Genomic DNA, 14,562 nt, shown 5'->3' with positions numbered 1-14,562 from the left:
ATGTTTAAGGGTGAAAGGCAAAGCAAGAAGCAGGTGTCTAAGACAGTTGAGCCAACAGATAAAACTACAGTGTGACTTAGCAAAACTAAAAGTCCTTGTTCTGCTTTTCCTTGTTCATGGATTTGTCATGAGCCCATTTACAATGGCTCTGGGCATCTATGCTCTGCTTTAAGACACAGATGTATAAGGAAAGCAGGTACCTGAAAGTAAAGAGTAAAGTTGAGAGCATGGTGCAAGATTTGTGCATCAAAGACACCAGGATCACATTTAAGAAATACAGACAAGGTGATGCAGAAGAATGAGAAATAGGATTGGTAGGTAAAACAGATGGGAAGATCTGATGAAGAACTGTTGAGCAAGGACTACTAGAGAAAAGAAGCATGGAAGACAGAAAATTAGCAAAAGGAGAGGATAATTGGATATCATATCAACACCTGGATGACTTGTAGTATTATGGACAAAAGTTACACAATGTTTCCAAAATGTCACTGTACACAGAAGTGCCCTGGAGCTCATGTTTGGATGCCTAACTCGGATCAGTGTGTGTAGGTGGGCAGAGGGCAAGATTGTGCATGGCATCTTACTCTTGGGGTGGTATTAGCAATGCCTGTCTAGAGAATTTATTTTGAAAGTCAGTAACATAACAATAACTTCTAACCCTTGAGAGAGATTTGAAAACACTGATGATAGAACTCTTCAGACTGAGAATCCTTATTTTGAGGTGAGGGGAGATTTACTTTGTGTGTCAAATTTAGAACTCATATATTAGAAACATTCTCCAAGCTATCCTACTGTGAAGCTGAAGTTGAAGCCTCTACAAAGAATGTGTGGGCTAAGAGGACAAGATTTTTCCAGGTAGATCCAGGGCAGAATGCAGAAATCAGATGTTTCATCTTTAAGGTTATTAATATAATTATAAATTGTGTTGACTAAAGTGACCTCTAGATTGCTACAAAAAAAAATGTAGGTATCAGGTGATAACTAGTAGCCTGAGACTGAAAGCAAGAGAGATGAGAGAGAAAGATCTGGAACAACAATATAAAATAAAGGCACTTGCTAAGCAGAGGCTCCAGTGTTTGTTCCACTTAGGAAACCAAGTACCTGCTACTTAGGAAGACTCTAGAAGAAACACTGATGTCAACAGGCATGAAGTTTAGATGCGGAACAGAAAAAGTTGACATCCTAAGAAGATGGCATTCTGGAGAATTTTGTTGTCTGGTAGCACAGCAGAAGAACCCTGAAGTGTTTATACAAGGAGTTCTGATTTTAGAGCAGAGGGTATGACACATCAGGGGTACAAGAATGCAGGCCCCTTTGAAACTACCAGAGCTTCCCTCCTCTTTTGGTTCTGCTTTTTACTAATATAACCCATTTCTTACAAGGCTGGTACAAAGGCCAACACAGGAAACTGCCCAAAGCAGAACTTCTGTGATGAAAACAGTCAGTAGGGGAGAAAGGGAGTGCCCTTCCTCAAGGACCTGAGGCATTCATTTCAACACAGGGACTTCTCAGGTCTCAGGTCCCACAAGCCCCACCACTCATGGAGACACTGGAAGAAAACAAAAAGATTATCCATCAAACAATCAGGCCAGACTCTCAAAATCTTTTGTATAATTTGTAAATAGAATTCTTTCTTCCATGTAATAAACTCTTCAAGTAAACTAGAGGTTCATAATACCCTTGGGATCTCTTTTATATCAATTCTGATTAGAATAGTATCACGGTTGTTAAACAGATTATCAATCTACGTGAGAAACCAGAAGCAAGCCATGGGCCTAAGGGCTGAATGTACTCATTCCTTAAGGAGGTGCTCCAAGAAAAATCAACAGGGAAACATAAGCAAAAAGGAAAAAAAGCAAAGACTGAAAATTCAAACATAATCTCAGGAGCCAGATTTCACATGATCCCCTGAGGAAACCTCAGAGAACTGCACTGCTGAACTGACTCAGTTGGAACTTACGAGTCTATGTACACACGGAACCATGACACACAGGGAAGTTACAGGGGAAAATGTAAACTCATAGATACTTCCAAGGAAAAGAGGGTCCCTATGTCTGAGAGAGACCACTCAAGGGAGAGCAAAGTAGATGCTTGAAGGAAGGCTCATCTAAGTACAAAATCAGCAATCTCATCTTCAGTGAGCAAGGAAGCTTTCTTCATGATAGGACACACACTCGAGGCCAAAACTAGACCAAGAAATAATGGTCAACTGTCAATATTGTCAAGTAGATTTCTGATAGTATGTCTTGAGACCTTGCATACGCACACATATAAATATATTGCAGCTAGTCACTGGCATCATGTGTGGTCCGCCTCTGATAACAAAATTCATCTTTAAAAATCAAGTTTTAAATGGATGCCATTCTCTTTCTCCCTACCATTAGCGCAAATGTCAAGAATGTTTAACTGCTTGCAAATTTACATGATTACAAATAGTTGTTCTCATCTGTACCCCCATGTACTTCTGTTTCTCAGCCGAATAGTTGGTTCTTGTTTTTCCCTCTTAATGCTGGCTTCTCCTCTGTGGATTGGAGAAGTGTAACTGACAGTCCCTTGCCGTATAGAAGTATCTTAGGACAGTGATGTGTGGAGTTCACTGACAGATTTAAAGATTAATTTCTAGACTTCTTACAGTGCCAAAGAAGCTCTTTTTGAGATTTTGAAAATGGCAACAATGTTGACTTCCTCCCACTAAAGGTTACCGGTGTCCACATCCACTGTAATGCAAGAGGAAAGTTTAACTGTGCTAAATATCAGTGTTGTTTTCCATTATGGAAAAACAGGTTCATGGGGAAACAAATCTTGCCAGGATAAAAAATAGTTTACCCTCCAGAAGGACAGTTTGCATGAGAATGTTTCTCTTCTTTTATTGATATAGTAGGGCACCACTGTTGCTAAACCAATAGTATTTGCATAACAAAACAATGGTTTGATAGTGTTGAATAGTCATTTCTTAGGTCTGATTCTCCAAAAGCAAACTAAGAGCCAAAGATTTGGATACGGGAAGTATTTACTCAGAAAGAAATTTGAGTATGATTTATGTGTGATTTGGATTGTGCAGGGGTTGGTAGGGAAATTTTCCCATTCCCCTGAATATTTTGGTTTATATGCATCTCCAAATATGTGTTTGGCTACATTTTGTGGTCTGTGCATTTTCAGGAAAATTTAATCCATATGTTGCATGGAGGCTACAGGTAAATCATCTGAATGTTGCTTTATTAGTTCTCCATGATGTCTGAAATGCTTTTTGAGCTTTTTTATAGTCTTATATTCTTTTCTGTAAAGCAGCAGGTAAGTTGCCAAGAGTAAACAAATCAAACAGCGAAAGGTTTGGGTTAGGTTTGAAACGCTTTGCCTGTTATTTTTGATTGGGTTCTGTACTTGGCAGTGCTCATTCTCCATCCCTGCCTGCAGGGCAAAGTGAAAACAATTTGAGCTCTGTATTTCCCAACTGGTTCATTGGCATTTGAGAATAATGTAGTACAGACAGAATCAGCATGTTTGCCAGGTGAGTGATACCTAATATGACCTCGGAAAGTTACTTTCCTCTGCTTGGCAGTGGTTCATACCATGAAATGATGTTATACACACTACAAAACCCAGGTCAGGACAAGCAGGCATGCAGGGATCCGGAAGGGAGATTTATCTAATTTTCTTGTGTGTCTTTAGGTCGAGTGGCTAAAGAATGAAGACATAATTGATCCTGTTGAAGATCGGAATTTTTATATTACTATTGATCACAACCTGATCATCAAGCAGGCCCGGCTCTCAGACACAGCAAATTACACTTGCGTTGCCAAAAATATTGTTGCCAAGAGGAAAAGCACCACAGCTACGGTCATCGTGTATGGTAAGTGAGCTCTCAGGGTCTCCATTCAGCATGTGTCAAGCCATTCTTTCTCATTAATAACCTTATTTTGTTTTAGAATGTCCAACTAGCAATCTCTTTTAGACTACCACTACTGTTCCTTCCAACCTTATGCCAATATGGTTCCCTTACTTATAGGAGGTTCATAACAGTGGTGAAACTTTTCATCTGGAAAGTCTTGGAACCCTACCCAAGTGTCTGCTGCTTTTTGGATGTCTCATTTCTCAAGGAGAATGAGTATCAGCAAGACCTGAGTTTGGGACAGAACAAAGTTCAAGGCAGACCAATGGTATATCCTTTGAATCTAGGCTCAGATCCACATTTACAGAAACACAATGAGAAAACATTCTCCCTGAACTTGCTTTCTTGCCTCCACCCAAAGAGTATAGAACCATAATAAAGACAACTGTGATCAAGGGACTGTCATTCCCACAGCATGGAAGACTTTCCACTCTCTGGCCTCTCTCATGATGCTCATCTCCTAATCTATTGATTCTCAAGTGTCAAACAATTCTACACTCCATTTTGTGTAGCATCAGTGCTATTACCTCCATATGCAGCTGGTACCCTGTTATCCCCCAGCTATTTCAGGTGAGTCATTCCCCAGCTAAGCTTTCAGATGTTTCGTACAGTAAGAAATTACACTGTACATTTGTATAATTTTCAAAACATTAGGTCTTCGTTATACTGAATATTACCACAGAGAAGACTAAACATCAAGTATCTGAGGCGAGATTTGCTCTTGAACAAGGCAGCCAAGCTGTACCTGTGCTCAGAAAATAGTGATTCTGCCTCTTTGTGGTCAGCCATATGCCTTGATTCTGATGGCTTAAGAAGTGGATAGGGTCAGTGGGCCTATTCTGATAATTACTTCAGAGAGTCCTAAAAGAAGACAAGATTAAGATAACATAAGGTTTCAAAGAATATTCCATTTCAGCTTTTTGGCCATTTTCTTAGATACAAGAGAAGTCCCCAGGAAAATTACCTCCCATACACTAAAAAGAAAATAAAATTCTTATCATTGAGGACAGAGAATTGGAAGGAGAGTCCTATACAGACTTTACTCAGTTAACTCTTAGTAACCTTTTCAAAACTTAACACTCTCAGGTCCACCTCATACAATCATGCTTAGTTCTCATGGCATGTGTGGCTTTTTACTTCTTTGAGGTGTATCCATGCTGCATAAACGTGTTGAATCCCTTCATGTGTTTTTCACTTGTTGGTCCATATTACATCAGTTTAATTCTCATACTAAAAAGAAACAGAGAGAGAGAGAGAAAGAGTCTGTCTGTCTGTGTGTGTGTACACATATATGTATCTAGAGAGTCAGAGACAGAAAGAGATGAACTTGTTCCCTCTCTGACAGTACCCTTGTATGGTTGTGTCCCTGACAAGATGGGGAGGTGCAAGAACAGAAATCATCATGATGTTACAGAGGCTGCACAGAGATCCTTTAAAACTGCCACTTTAATTACAGAACAGAAGCATTCCAATTTTTTTAATCCTCTGATTACTCTGGGGTTTAATTTCCTAGTCCAGATAATGGCTATGTTGAATTATAAGCAATTGTATTCCTTAAATCACATGAAATTGTTTTGTACTTTTTATCTTAGTCTAAACTGCCTGAAACACTTGATTAACAACATTTAAAATGCAAAGAAGTAAGGGGGAAATCATAGTATGTGCAAATCACAAATAACTAATGAAAGCACACTATATATAGATGCATTCTATAGGTATTTAATATAGATGCAAATCTCTTTCTCGGTACAGCATGATTTCCAAACCTGGAAATGTAATGAGAACATTGTTATTATGAAGGATCATACACAAATAACATAAGCATTATTAGAAAAAGGTCAGGACCAAAGATGAAGCAACTAGGTCTTGATCAGCAACTGTCTAGCTTTTTAAACTATATTTTTTAAGTCTTCTCTTTCTCTGTAAAATGAAGGCTATGTCTAGTATCTGCAAACACAAACAAACAAAACCAAAAAAATATGAAAGCTTCCAGTTTTTAATGAGACATTAGAATGTCAACAGACTGGTAATTGTAACTCAGTATTACAGCTTCTGTGTTTGTGGAGAAAGCAGAACACTCCTCTGCTGGTGAGAGTGCAAACTCACACAGCCACTTTGGAACTCAATATGGCAGTTCCTCAGGAAAATAGAAATCAGTCTACCACAAGATCCAGCAATTCCACTCTTAAGCAAAAGATGCACATTCATACAACAAGGGCATCTGTTCAACTATGTTCATATCAGCATTATTTGTAATAGCCAAAACCTGAGAGCAACCTAGATGCCCCTCAACTGAAGAATGGATAAGAAAATGTGATACATTTACACAGTGGAGTACTACTCATCAGAAAAGAAGACAATGGAATCTTGAAACTCACAGGCAAATGGATGGAACCAGAAGAAAGCTTAGCATGGAACTTGATTTGGAAACTCCAGCTGAAACTCTACCTGTCGACTGTCTGTTCATGCTTTTCATGGCTTCATAAGTTGAGTTACCCAAGACATAAGTTGGGCTCCTCAGTCCAAAGAAACATATAAAATCATCATTTCTTATGCTGAATATCTTTTATATCTTCTTCTTCATTGCTGTCACTTTTGGCTTATAAAAGTATAATCTTTAGGGAAAATTTGGAATACATAGAAAAGGTCAAAGAAGTTGTTTTTGATCCTGTCATCTACAGATAGTGTTTTGAAATCAATATGATACCACAGGTATTTTTAGATGCACAGGTAGTACATTAAGATAAGAACTATACATATGTTATTTTTATTTAATGTAAAATGTTAAATATTCTTGTTTTATTAGATAACCTCTTCATCATTTTAATGGAATGAAAATATACAACTTAACATTTTCCTATATTTAACAATATAGGTGCTGCTAATTATTCATCACATTACAATTATGAAGATACCTTTATTCATGTCTGTAAATACAGTCATGCTTATTCTCTGATTAATAGATTTTCTAAAAAGTAAAATTTAGGGCAAATCATTTGCATGCATAAATAAAATCTGTATTGCTTCAGTAGCTAAGCTCTTTATGTCAGCAGGCAAATGCATAAACTTGTTCTATAGTGTTTTAACTACCAGTAATAATTCACATTTTAAAAAATAAATAAACACAAATTATTAAACTACATTTTTAAGAAGATCATAATATTTTCTGTAATATCCAGAAATGAATAGTGTAAGTAGTGTGGGATTGTTGTTCAGTAATCACACACACACACACACACACACACACACACACACATATATATATATATATATATTATATATATATATATATGGTCCCTCCATCACATATCATAACTAGCTTTTCTGCACAAGATGAGGAACCATTTCAAATGCACCAACCAGTTGCCTGATGGGGCAAGTACTTCTGTGTATGTTTATTTTATTGGTTGTTGAATAAAATACTGTTTGGCCAATGAGACAGCAAGTAGACGGGACTAGGAGTCAAAGGGGATTCTGGGAAATGTAGTAGAGAAGTGCTGATCCAGGAAGGAAGTGACATAGCAAGGAGACTCATATTTAAGAAAAGAAGAAACAGGAAGGACTTTCTTTTCCCCTCCACTCCTGCTCCAGCGACACAATGTGATCCACCAGCCAGGAGGGATGCCAACAAGGCGTCCGATAAGATAAGTCTTATAAAATATATAGATTTATGATAATTAAGACTGAGCTAACAGATGAGAAGCCCTAATCATTGTCCAAACAGCTTTGAACCCAATACAGGTTTAACTTGGGCGTAACTGGGGCGGGCGGCTAACGTAAAGCTCACACGTGGCGGTGGGGCTCAGGTGGCTTTTGACTGAAAGATTTATCATAACAGTTGCCTGCTCAATCAGATTGCCAATTTATTTAAAACTAGGAAACTGTAAGATTTAATTCTGTAATTGGGTTCACATGTGGGTTTGTAAAATTGTACAAAATTCCTTGAAAACTGTGAAGTTTGAAAATGCTGAAGAAAAATAGTTAATCATTTGTTTTTTAAGGAGTCTGAGTGATTTTATTTAGTTCCAATGCTTCGGCTCACAGCCTTGGCATCCAGATGTAAACATTTATTATGCAAGATAAGCTGTCAAATATAATTTTTTGGAGTTTAACTAGGTAAGGGGATTTTTTTTCTTAAAAATGCTAGCCAAGGAAAAGAAAACATAGTCTTATTTGTTTTTTTATAAGTGAGTGACTCTTGGAAAATAATTTTATATTTCTTGACTTAGATTCTTCAGCTATACAACAAAACTCTGAAATGATATCTGTAGTGTCCTCTAGCATTGAAATCTTGTTCTTTTTATTAGTACATAGAAAATACTCTAGTCTGTATGCTGTGTGTGTGTGTGTGTGTGTGTGTGTGTGTGTGTGTGTGTGTATTGGACATTCCCATGTGTTTCCCATGTGTTTAATATACCCTTTGTGGTTTGTCTCATTCAGTTAACGGTGGCTGGTCCACTTGGACAGAGTGGTCTGTATGTAACAGCCGATGTGGACGAGGATATCAGAAACGTACGAGAACCTGCACCAACCCAGCCCCACTCAATGGTGGTGCCTTCTGTGAGGGACAGAGTGTGCAGAAAATAGCATGCACTACATTGTGCCCAGGTAAATACACAATTGTCTGCTTCCAAATATCTTCTACCATTCTGAAAATGTATACTAAAACTAAATAGAAAGACCTAATGTTGACTTAAACTTGTGATAAATGTTACTTAAACCATTCTACATTTAGTATTTATCTTGTTGAGAAGTTGAAGCTTTCTCCAAAAGTCCTTAATTTTATCACCTAAACATACAAAGTGCTATAAGAGAACAACAACAACAAAAAATGAATATCATCCTGTGTTTCTTTGTGAAACTGCTGAAGGCAAGATTGTAATCCTATAATTCAAATGATTTGAACAACATTGAAAACCACATAATGTTAGAAATAACAACCCTTGATCTTCAAAAATCCATGAAAATTAATAGGAACTGAAATTTATAAAATGTTTTATACTGGAATAGTTGATATGTAGTGTCAGTTTCTGGGCAAGGGCAAATAAAACATTTGGAATGGATTAAAAGAAAGTCTAAGCTTTGTGACATATGAGATAATAGATTTGGAAAATACAACATAGCCAGCTCTTTATTGTTTGTACATCTTGGTCATCTGTCTTATGAATTATTTGCAATGGTTCCTATACCAAGATTGTATCCATCTGCCACTTGGTAGTATTTCATATTTCTACCAGCTCTTGACTCCAGGTAAATTTGAGTTACTAACAAATCCAAACCAAATCCTAAGCATATTAAAAAGCTTAGTCATATAATATATCCAGAAGTTAAGATAAATTGTTTTGAAATAAGCCATAAATTCAGTGTACTCAATGGTTAGGAATTCTGTTACTCATTTCAGTGTTTTAATGCACAGCCTTAGCTCTCTTTGCTTTGCCCAATTTTTTTAATGTGCATCCTTTAATAGAACATTTTGAGAAGTGGGCAGAGAGAAAAACATAATCTATGGATTACATTTTCAAGTATTGACCTGAAATATCAAAATGGGTTTCTGTACTGAACCTTTAGAGCTCGTATTTATCGAACCCACTTTGACTTATAGGTTAAGTGCAGAAGTTCAGATTTTATCATACACAGTCCCTTACTTCACCTAGGCTCTGACTCATATAATTCAGATTCCATCGACCAATTTAGTTGTGAAACAGCAATCTGGCTATACACACACACACACACACACACACACACACACACACACACACTATGTCCACAAACATACACATATGTGCTAGTGCTTTAAGGAAAAGGCATGAATATTTGAGCTACAGCAATGCAAATGTCATTGCTCTAGGTAACTGGGAGCTGAAGTAAAGACAACTCTATATTATGGAAATAGTAATGTGTTTCTTAGTTTTACACATAAGCATGTTAATATCTTAGAACACATTATGCGTAGTATATTTACTCAGTAATAAGACAGATTTGCCCAACACAGTAAGCTACTAAAATTTATATTGCTTTTGTAGTATTTGAATTTGAGAAGTTTAAAGGTTCAATAAATGATGTTTGGCATTGTTTTATGTGGGATTCTAAATAATCATAAACATTTATGTATTTCCGGGAAAATCAAACACTTTTTAAACTTGGTTTAACATTTTAATCCTTCTTCTTTAGTGTACTTAAAAGGATTTGTTTTGAAGTTTGACAGTTTACTTTATTTTTCTAATTGACATCAAGCTGTATATTCTCAAGATAGAGGCATCTCAACTCATGATCACAGAGCTTTCTTACAAGTAATCCACCAAAGTTAGAATGAAATTGGGTCAATTTTTAATTATTATGTCACTGCCAAAATTAGGATTTACTTAAATATTATTTCAGCATGAATAGAAATGTGTGCACTATGAAATAATGGAGTGAAATCATAAAATAAGCTACAAGTAATATTGTCTTTCCAGGAAAGCAAGGCAGAGTTTTCCTCCAAATCAAGTGTCCTGGATGACATAAAGAAAATATAAAGAATATAGAAGTCAAGAGACAGGGGAGGGGAAAAGAAAACTGATGAGTTCCTTCATCCTACCCATTCTTTGCTTCCAACTCTCATACATTTTTGCTTTCATTGTTTACACGCACTACAAATGAAGGAATCTTAGATCCAAAAGGAAACCCTCTAATCTTCAATACAATGTCCAGAAGCCTCACCTTTAATGAATAAAGAGGAAGTGTGATGACTTGCTCACATAGCTCCTGATGTGTCCCACTAAGCCTTCCTTGACCCATCAGAGGGAACAAAATGCTCAGACCTCCCACAGGCAAAGCATGACTCACTCAGCAGAGGCTTCAGTGAATGCCAGGCTTCTCACTGGGGTGGCTTCTTCCATTCTCACTGCAGTGTTGGAGTTGAGCTGTGCTTCTTTTACGCTTTAAGGAACTGCTTGTTCTGACCTCATGCTGGCTTTTCTCGTGGCAGTGGATGGCAGGTGGACGTCATGGAGCAAATGGTCACCCTGTGGGACAGAATGCACCCACTGGCGCAGGAGGGAGTGCACGGCACCAGCACCCAAGAATGGGGGCAAAGACTGCGATGGCCTGGTCCTGCAATCCAAGAACTGCACTGATGGACTGTGCATGCAAGGTAAGTCAAAGTGAAGAAACGCAGGCAGGCGCTGAGGGGCCCAAGACCAAGCCGTTTGGCTATCCCGAAAGAATATTAGTAATTGGGGACACTGAAAAACAGAAGGAATGGGATGATACGGGTCTATCCCAGCTTTCATTCATAATTGGGAAACGCTAATCTCTCAGGAACCACAATGGATAATAATTGTCTGGTTAACAAATGTTTTGCATAGTATTGCTTTCACTCGAGAAAAAAACAAAACAAACAAATGAACAAAAGATTCAGCAATTTCCTTTGGAAGGGCTGTCATTCTAGCTAGACAACTGTTAACTCAGCTGTATTACCTTGTGAATGAGGGTACCTTAAACTCCCCATAGAATCAAAGCATGTCTTCCAACAAGTGAGCTATTTATTTGTAATTCATGCTTGGCACTGAAACAACCTTCTTGAAATATAAAATATCAATAAATGTTTCTGCAGGTAGTTTTATGAATGTACAATGAATCTTTAGTAAGAACAACTTCCCAACCTCTTAAAAGTGCTAGGTTTGTGTTAGAAATTACATCATGGCTACAATTTTAGCTTACTCTAAGAGAAAAACAATTTTTAATGAGCATGGAAGTTGGCTCAGGTGAAATGGTAGATGCAAAGAGCTATATTCTAATTTTCATGCCTTATGCATAGAATTTTGTCAGTGAAATGATAGCTTGCAACTAACACTTGCAAACTCCTAACCATTTGTTGAAGAGCTCTTAGATGTTCCGAATTTATTATCTCTTTTCCTGACAATAAAATAAAGTGCATAGTTTTTTTTTTTTTTTCAGGCAAATGGATTAAACAATGTGCCATGGTGAATCTGAACTAATGGGGGCCAAATGTTGACATTCCTCATGCATGTTGCATACATAATGAGATGTATTCACAGAGGAGAGATTGTGTTTGTTATTTAAGAACAAGTTCATTGTTTTCACCACACAAGCCCAACTTTGTTTACTTTTCAGAGTCTATATACACAAAGACGTTTCAAAAGGAAACTTACTTAAAATACAAATACATAATAATGTTGCTCATGTTGAATGACAATCCAGGAGCCTCTCAATTGTGTTCCATAAATATTGACGTATTCCTATGCTTCTGATGATTAGGGATAGATACCACTTCACTCTTCTTGCTAGAAACATGAAAATAAAGGGAAGACGGCTGTTTATTAATTGTCTATATAAAGATATAGCTTTCATCCCCAGGCCTACGCATAGGTTTTAATTAAGGACCAAAAATAAAAACATGAATATGGCACCTTTTATTATTTCACATTCTTCTTTTGTATGAAATAAGCTGATTGATGTAATTGAAAAGTACAAATATTTAGATTGGAGATTTTTTTCTTTAATACTTTCATCCTTTCTCAATACAATAACTCAACATTGATAAGTACAGTACCTTCTGCTTCTATTCCATGCATTTAGAATTCTGGGCAAGATAGTTTACAATGAATATGCTACTACATGCTGGGACATTGAACCTTTCTTCTACAAAATACTTTCTAAACTAAGATGTTTGTCTAACACAAGACATTCAAAGTAAAACCTCGTGACCAGGAATTCCTCAGTATCTAACACATTTCTCACAACCATAATGGAATTTTTCCTCATGAATAAATATTTACCAACAATAATGGCTGCCAGTGTGCTTATAACTATATAACTAGGAAGGACAGTCTTGGGCACAGATGGTGTTTTGGGGGGGAGGTTGTTAATTTATGTGTTTTTCTTGCTTTAAAAAAATCAAGTCTCTTATTGGACAAAAATATTTGGAGTTTGGATTGAAGTCACTTAGGTAAAAAATCCATCTTTTCCTGCTGCTGTGATTTCTTATGCCAGCAGTTCCTACTATGTCAATAAAGTCTCTCATCTGTCCCCCTAGATCTACTCTAGCCCAGCAGAGAATTGTAGTCTATGCCATTATCGATTTCCTAGGTGATAAAACAACGGCAGAGATTGCTTTGCTGTATAATTACAGTGTTTTACTGTGAGAGCTTCTAGCCTCTGTTTCCCACTAAGCTTGGGATTTTTGGAGAACTATTGCTGCCAAAGTTTTACAAAAATGTAATATTACCTTTGGTTGGAAAACTAAAGCCATTTTAACAACAAAACTACAAAGCTTGGAAGACAAACAATGTCCATGTTAAGACAAAGGAATGGACCGGAACAGGAAGCCACAGAGTTACAATTGTCAACGCTTTGGATTAATTCCTATCTTGAAACAGAAGCTGGAGTACTCAATATCAGACCAAGTATGAAATGAATAATTCTACTCAAAATTATATATAATAAATTCTGTTATGAATATTGGTATACTGCTGGGTAAAAGAAGCTCCAAGTTCCTGACAGATCTGAGTAAGGTTCACAAGTTCCCTAGATACCATAGTATATTATTTTTCAAAAAGCTAAATTGACATTTAAGATATATGAAAGGGGAAATGAATAGAAATGCTATTGTCAATATTTAGTCATCATTTTCCTCAAAAGAACCAAATTATGATACATTTATTCCTTTACTGCCTAACAATACAAGAAACTTGATTCAAAACATGTAGACACATTAGATAAAATGTTACAGACTTGAATACCACTAATCATGCACATACAGAGAGAGAGAGAGAGAAAGAGAGAGAGAGAGAGAGAGAGAGAGAGAGAGAGAGAGAGAGAGGAAATCTACAAGTACCAGGAAGGTAGTTGCAAGACAAAGGGAAAGGGAACTGTGTGGGAGACACCAGAGTGGCCAAGAGCCAAAGTAGACATGATTTGGGTCTTAAGAGTATGTGGGAATCAGGATTTACAATGGGGTCAGAGGTTTAGTGAAAGAATTGGGCTGAGATTTGGAAAAAGAACTAAATAAAGCTGTAATTCATTCATTGCTACCCACAATGAAAAACAATTAAAACTGTTTTGCCAACCATTCTAAAGAAACCACAGGAAAATCATAGTACGGAAAAGGAAAATGAAGTATTCATTTAAGTAAAATCTGTAGTAAAACCACAATGCTATACCCAGCTGTGGTATGGAGCTTAAGATATACTACAGGAAGCAAAAAACCCAGAAAGATATGTAATTAGCATACTTGGATCAGCTTCTGAGGCAGCATAGCAGGGGGTAAGTCACTGGACACATTCCTTCTGCAATATAAATGCATTGGTGTATGAGAAGATAAGCCCATTCCTGAAAATTGCATGCAATAATAATTTAAAATCTCCCAAGAGAACAATCCAGTATAAGGGACAACCTAAAACAAAGCAAAGGAGGAAGCATCCAATCACAGGGACTCAGGACAATAGTAAGTAAAAGTATAAAGTCAATTATATTTTACAATAAAAGCATAGAATATTGTTACAAGGATGGATACATTTGGGGGAATCAAATATAATGTTGAAAATTTAAACATGATTTTTGAAATTTAAAGCTCTATACAAGATTAATAACCAGAATACACACACACACATATATGCATATATATATAGTTATATAGTTATATAGTTATAGATAAAGGTGAAGAAAAATCA

General features: G+C 36.7%; 1 protein-coding gene across 2 annotated transcripts in view; it reads left to right on the top strand.

Annotated features, from left to right (window-relative positions):
- The window catches only part of Unc5c (unc-5 netrin receptor C), a 349,129-nt gene that overhangs the window by 274,031 nt on the left and 60,536 nt on the right, over positions 1 to 14,562 (top strand). For both annotated transcript variants that reach the window (XM_035451642.1, XM_035451641.1), the window contains exons 5-7: positions 3,670 to 3,850; positions 8,330 to 8,497; positions 10,857 to 11,021. In XM_035451642.1, coding sequence (XP_035307533.1) covers positions 3,670 to 3,850; positions 8,330 to 8,497; positions 10,857 to 11,021 — 514 coding nt within the window. The remainder of the gene's footprint in view (positions 1 to 3,669; positions 3,851 to 8,329; positions 8,498 to 10,856; positions 11,022 to 14,562) is intronic.

This window comes from Cricetulus griseus (assembly GCF_003668045.3).
Source record: "Cricetulus griseus strain 17A/GY chromosome 1 unlocalized genomic scaffold, alternate assembly CriGri-PICRH-1.0 chr1_0, whole genome shotgun sequence".
Taxonomy (NCBI): domain Eukaryota; kingdom Metazoa; phylum Chordata; class Mammalia; order Rodentia; family Cricetidae; genus Cricetulus; species Cricetulus griseus.
The sequence above is the reverse complement of the archived record's forward strand: the minus strand, read 5'-3'. Positions and strand labels throughout refer to the sequence as shown.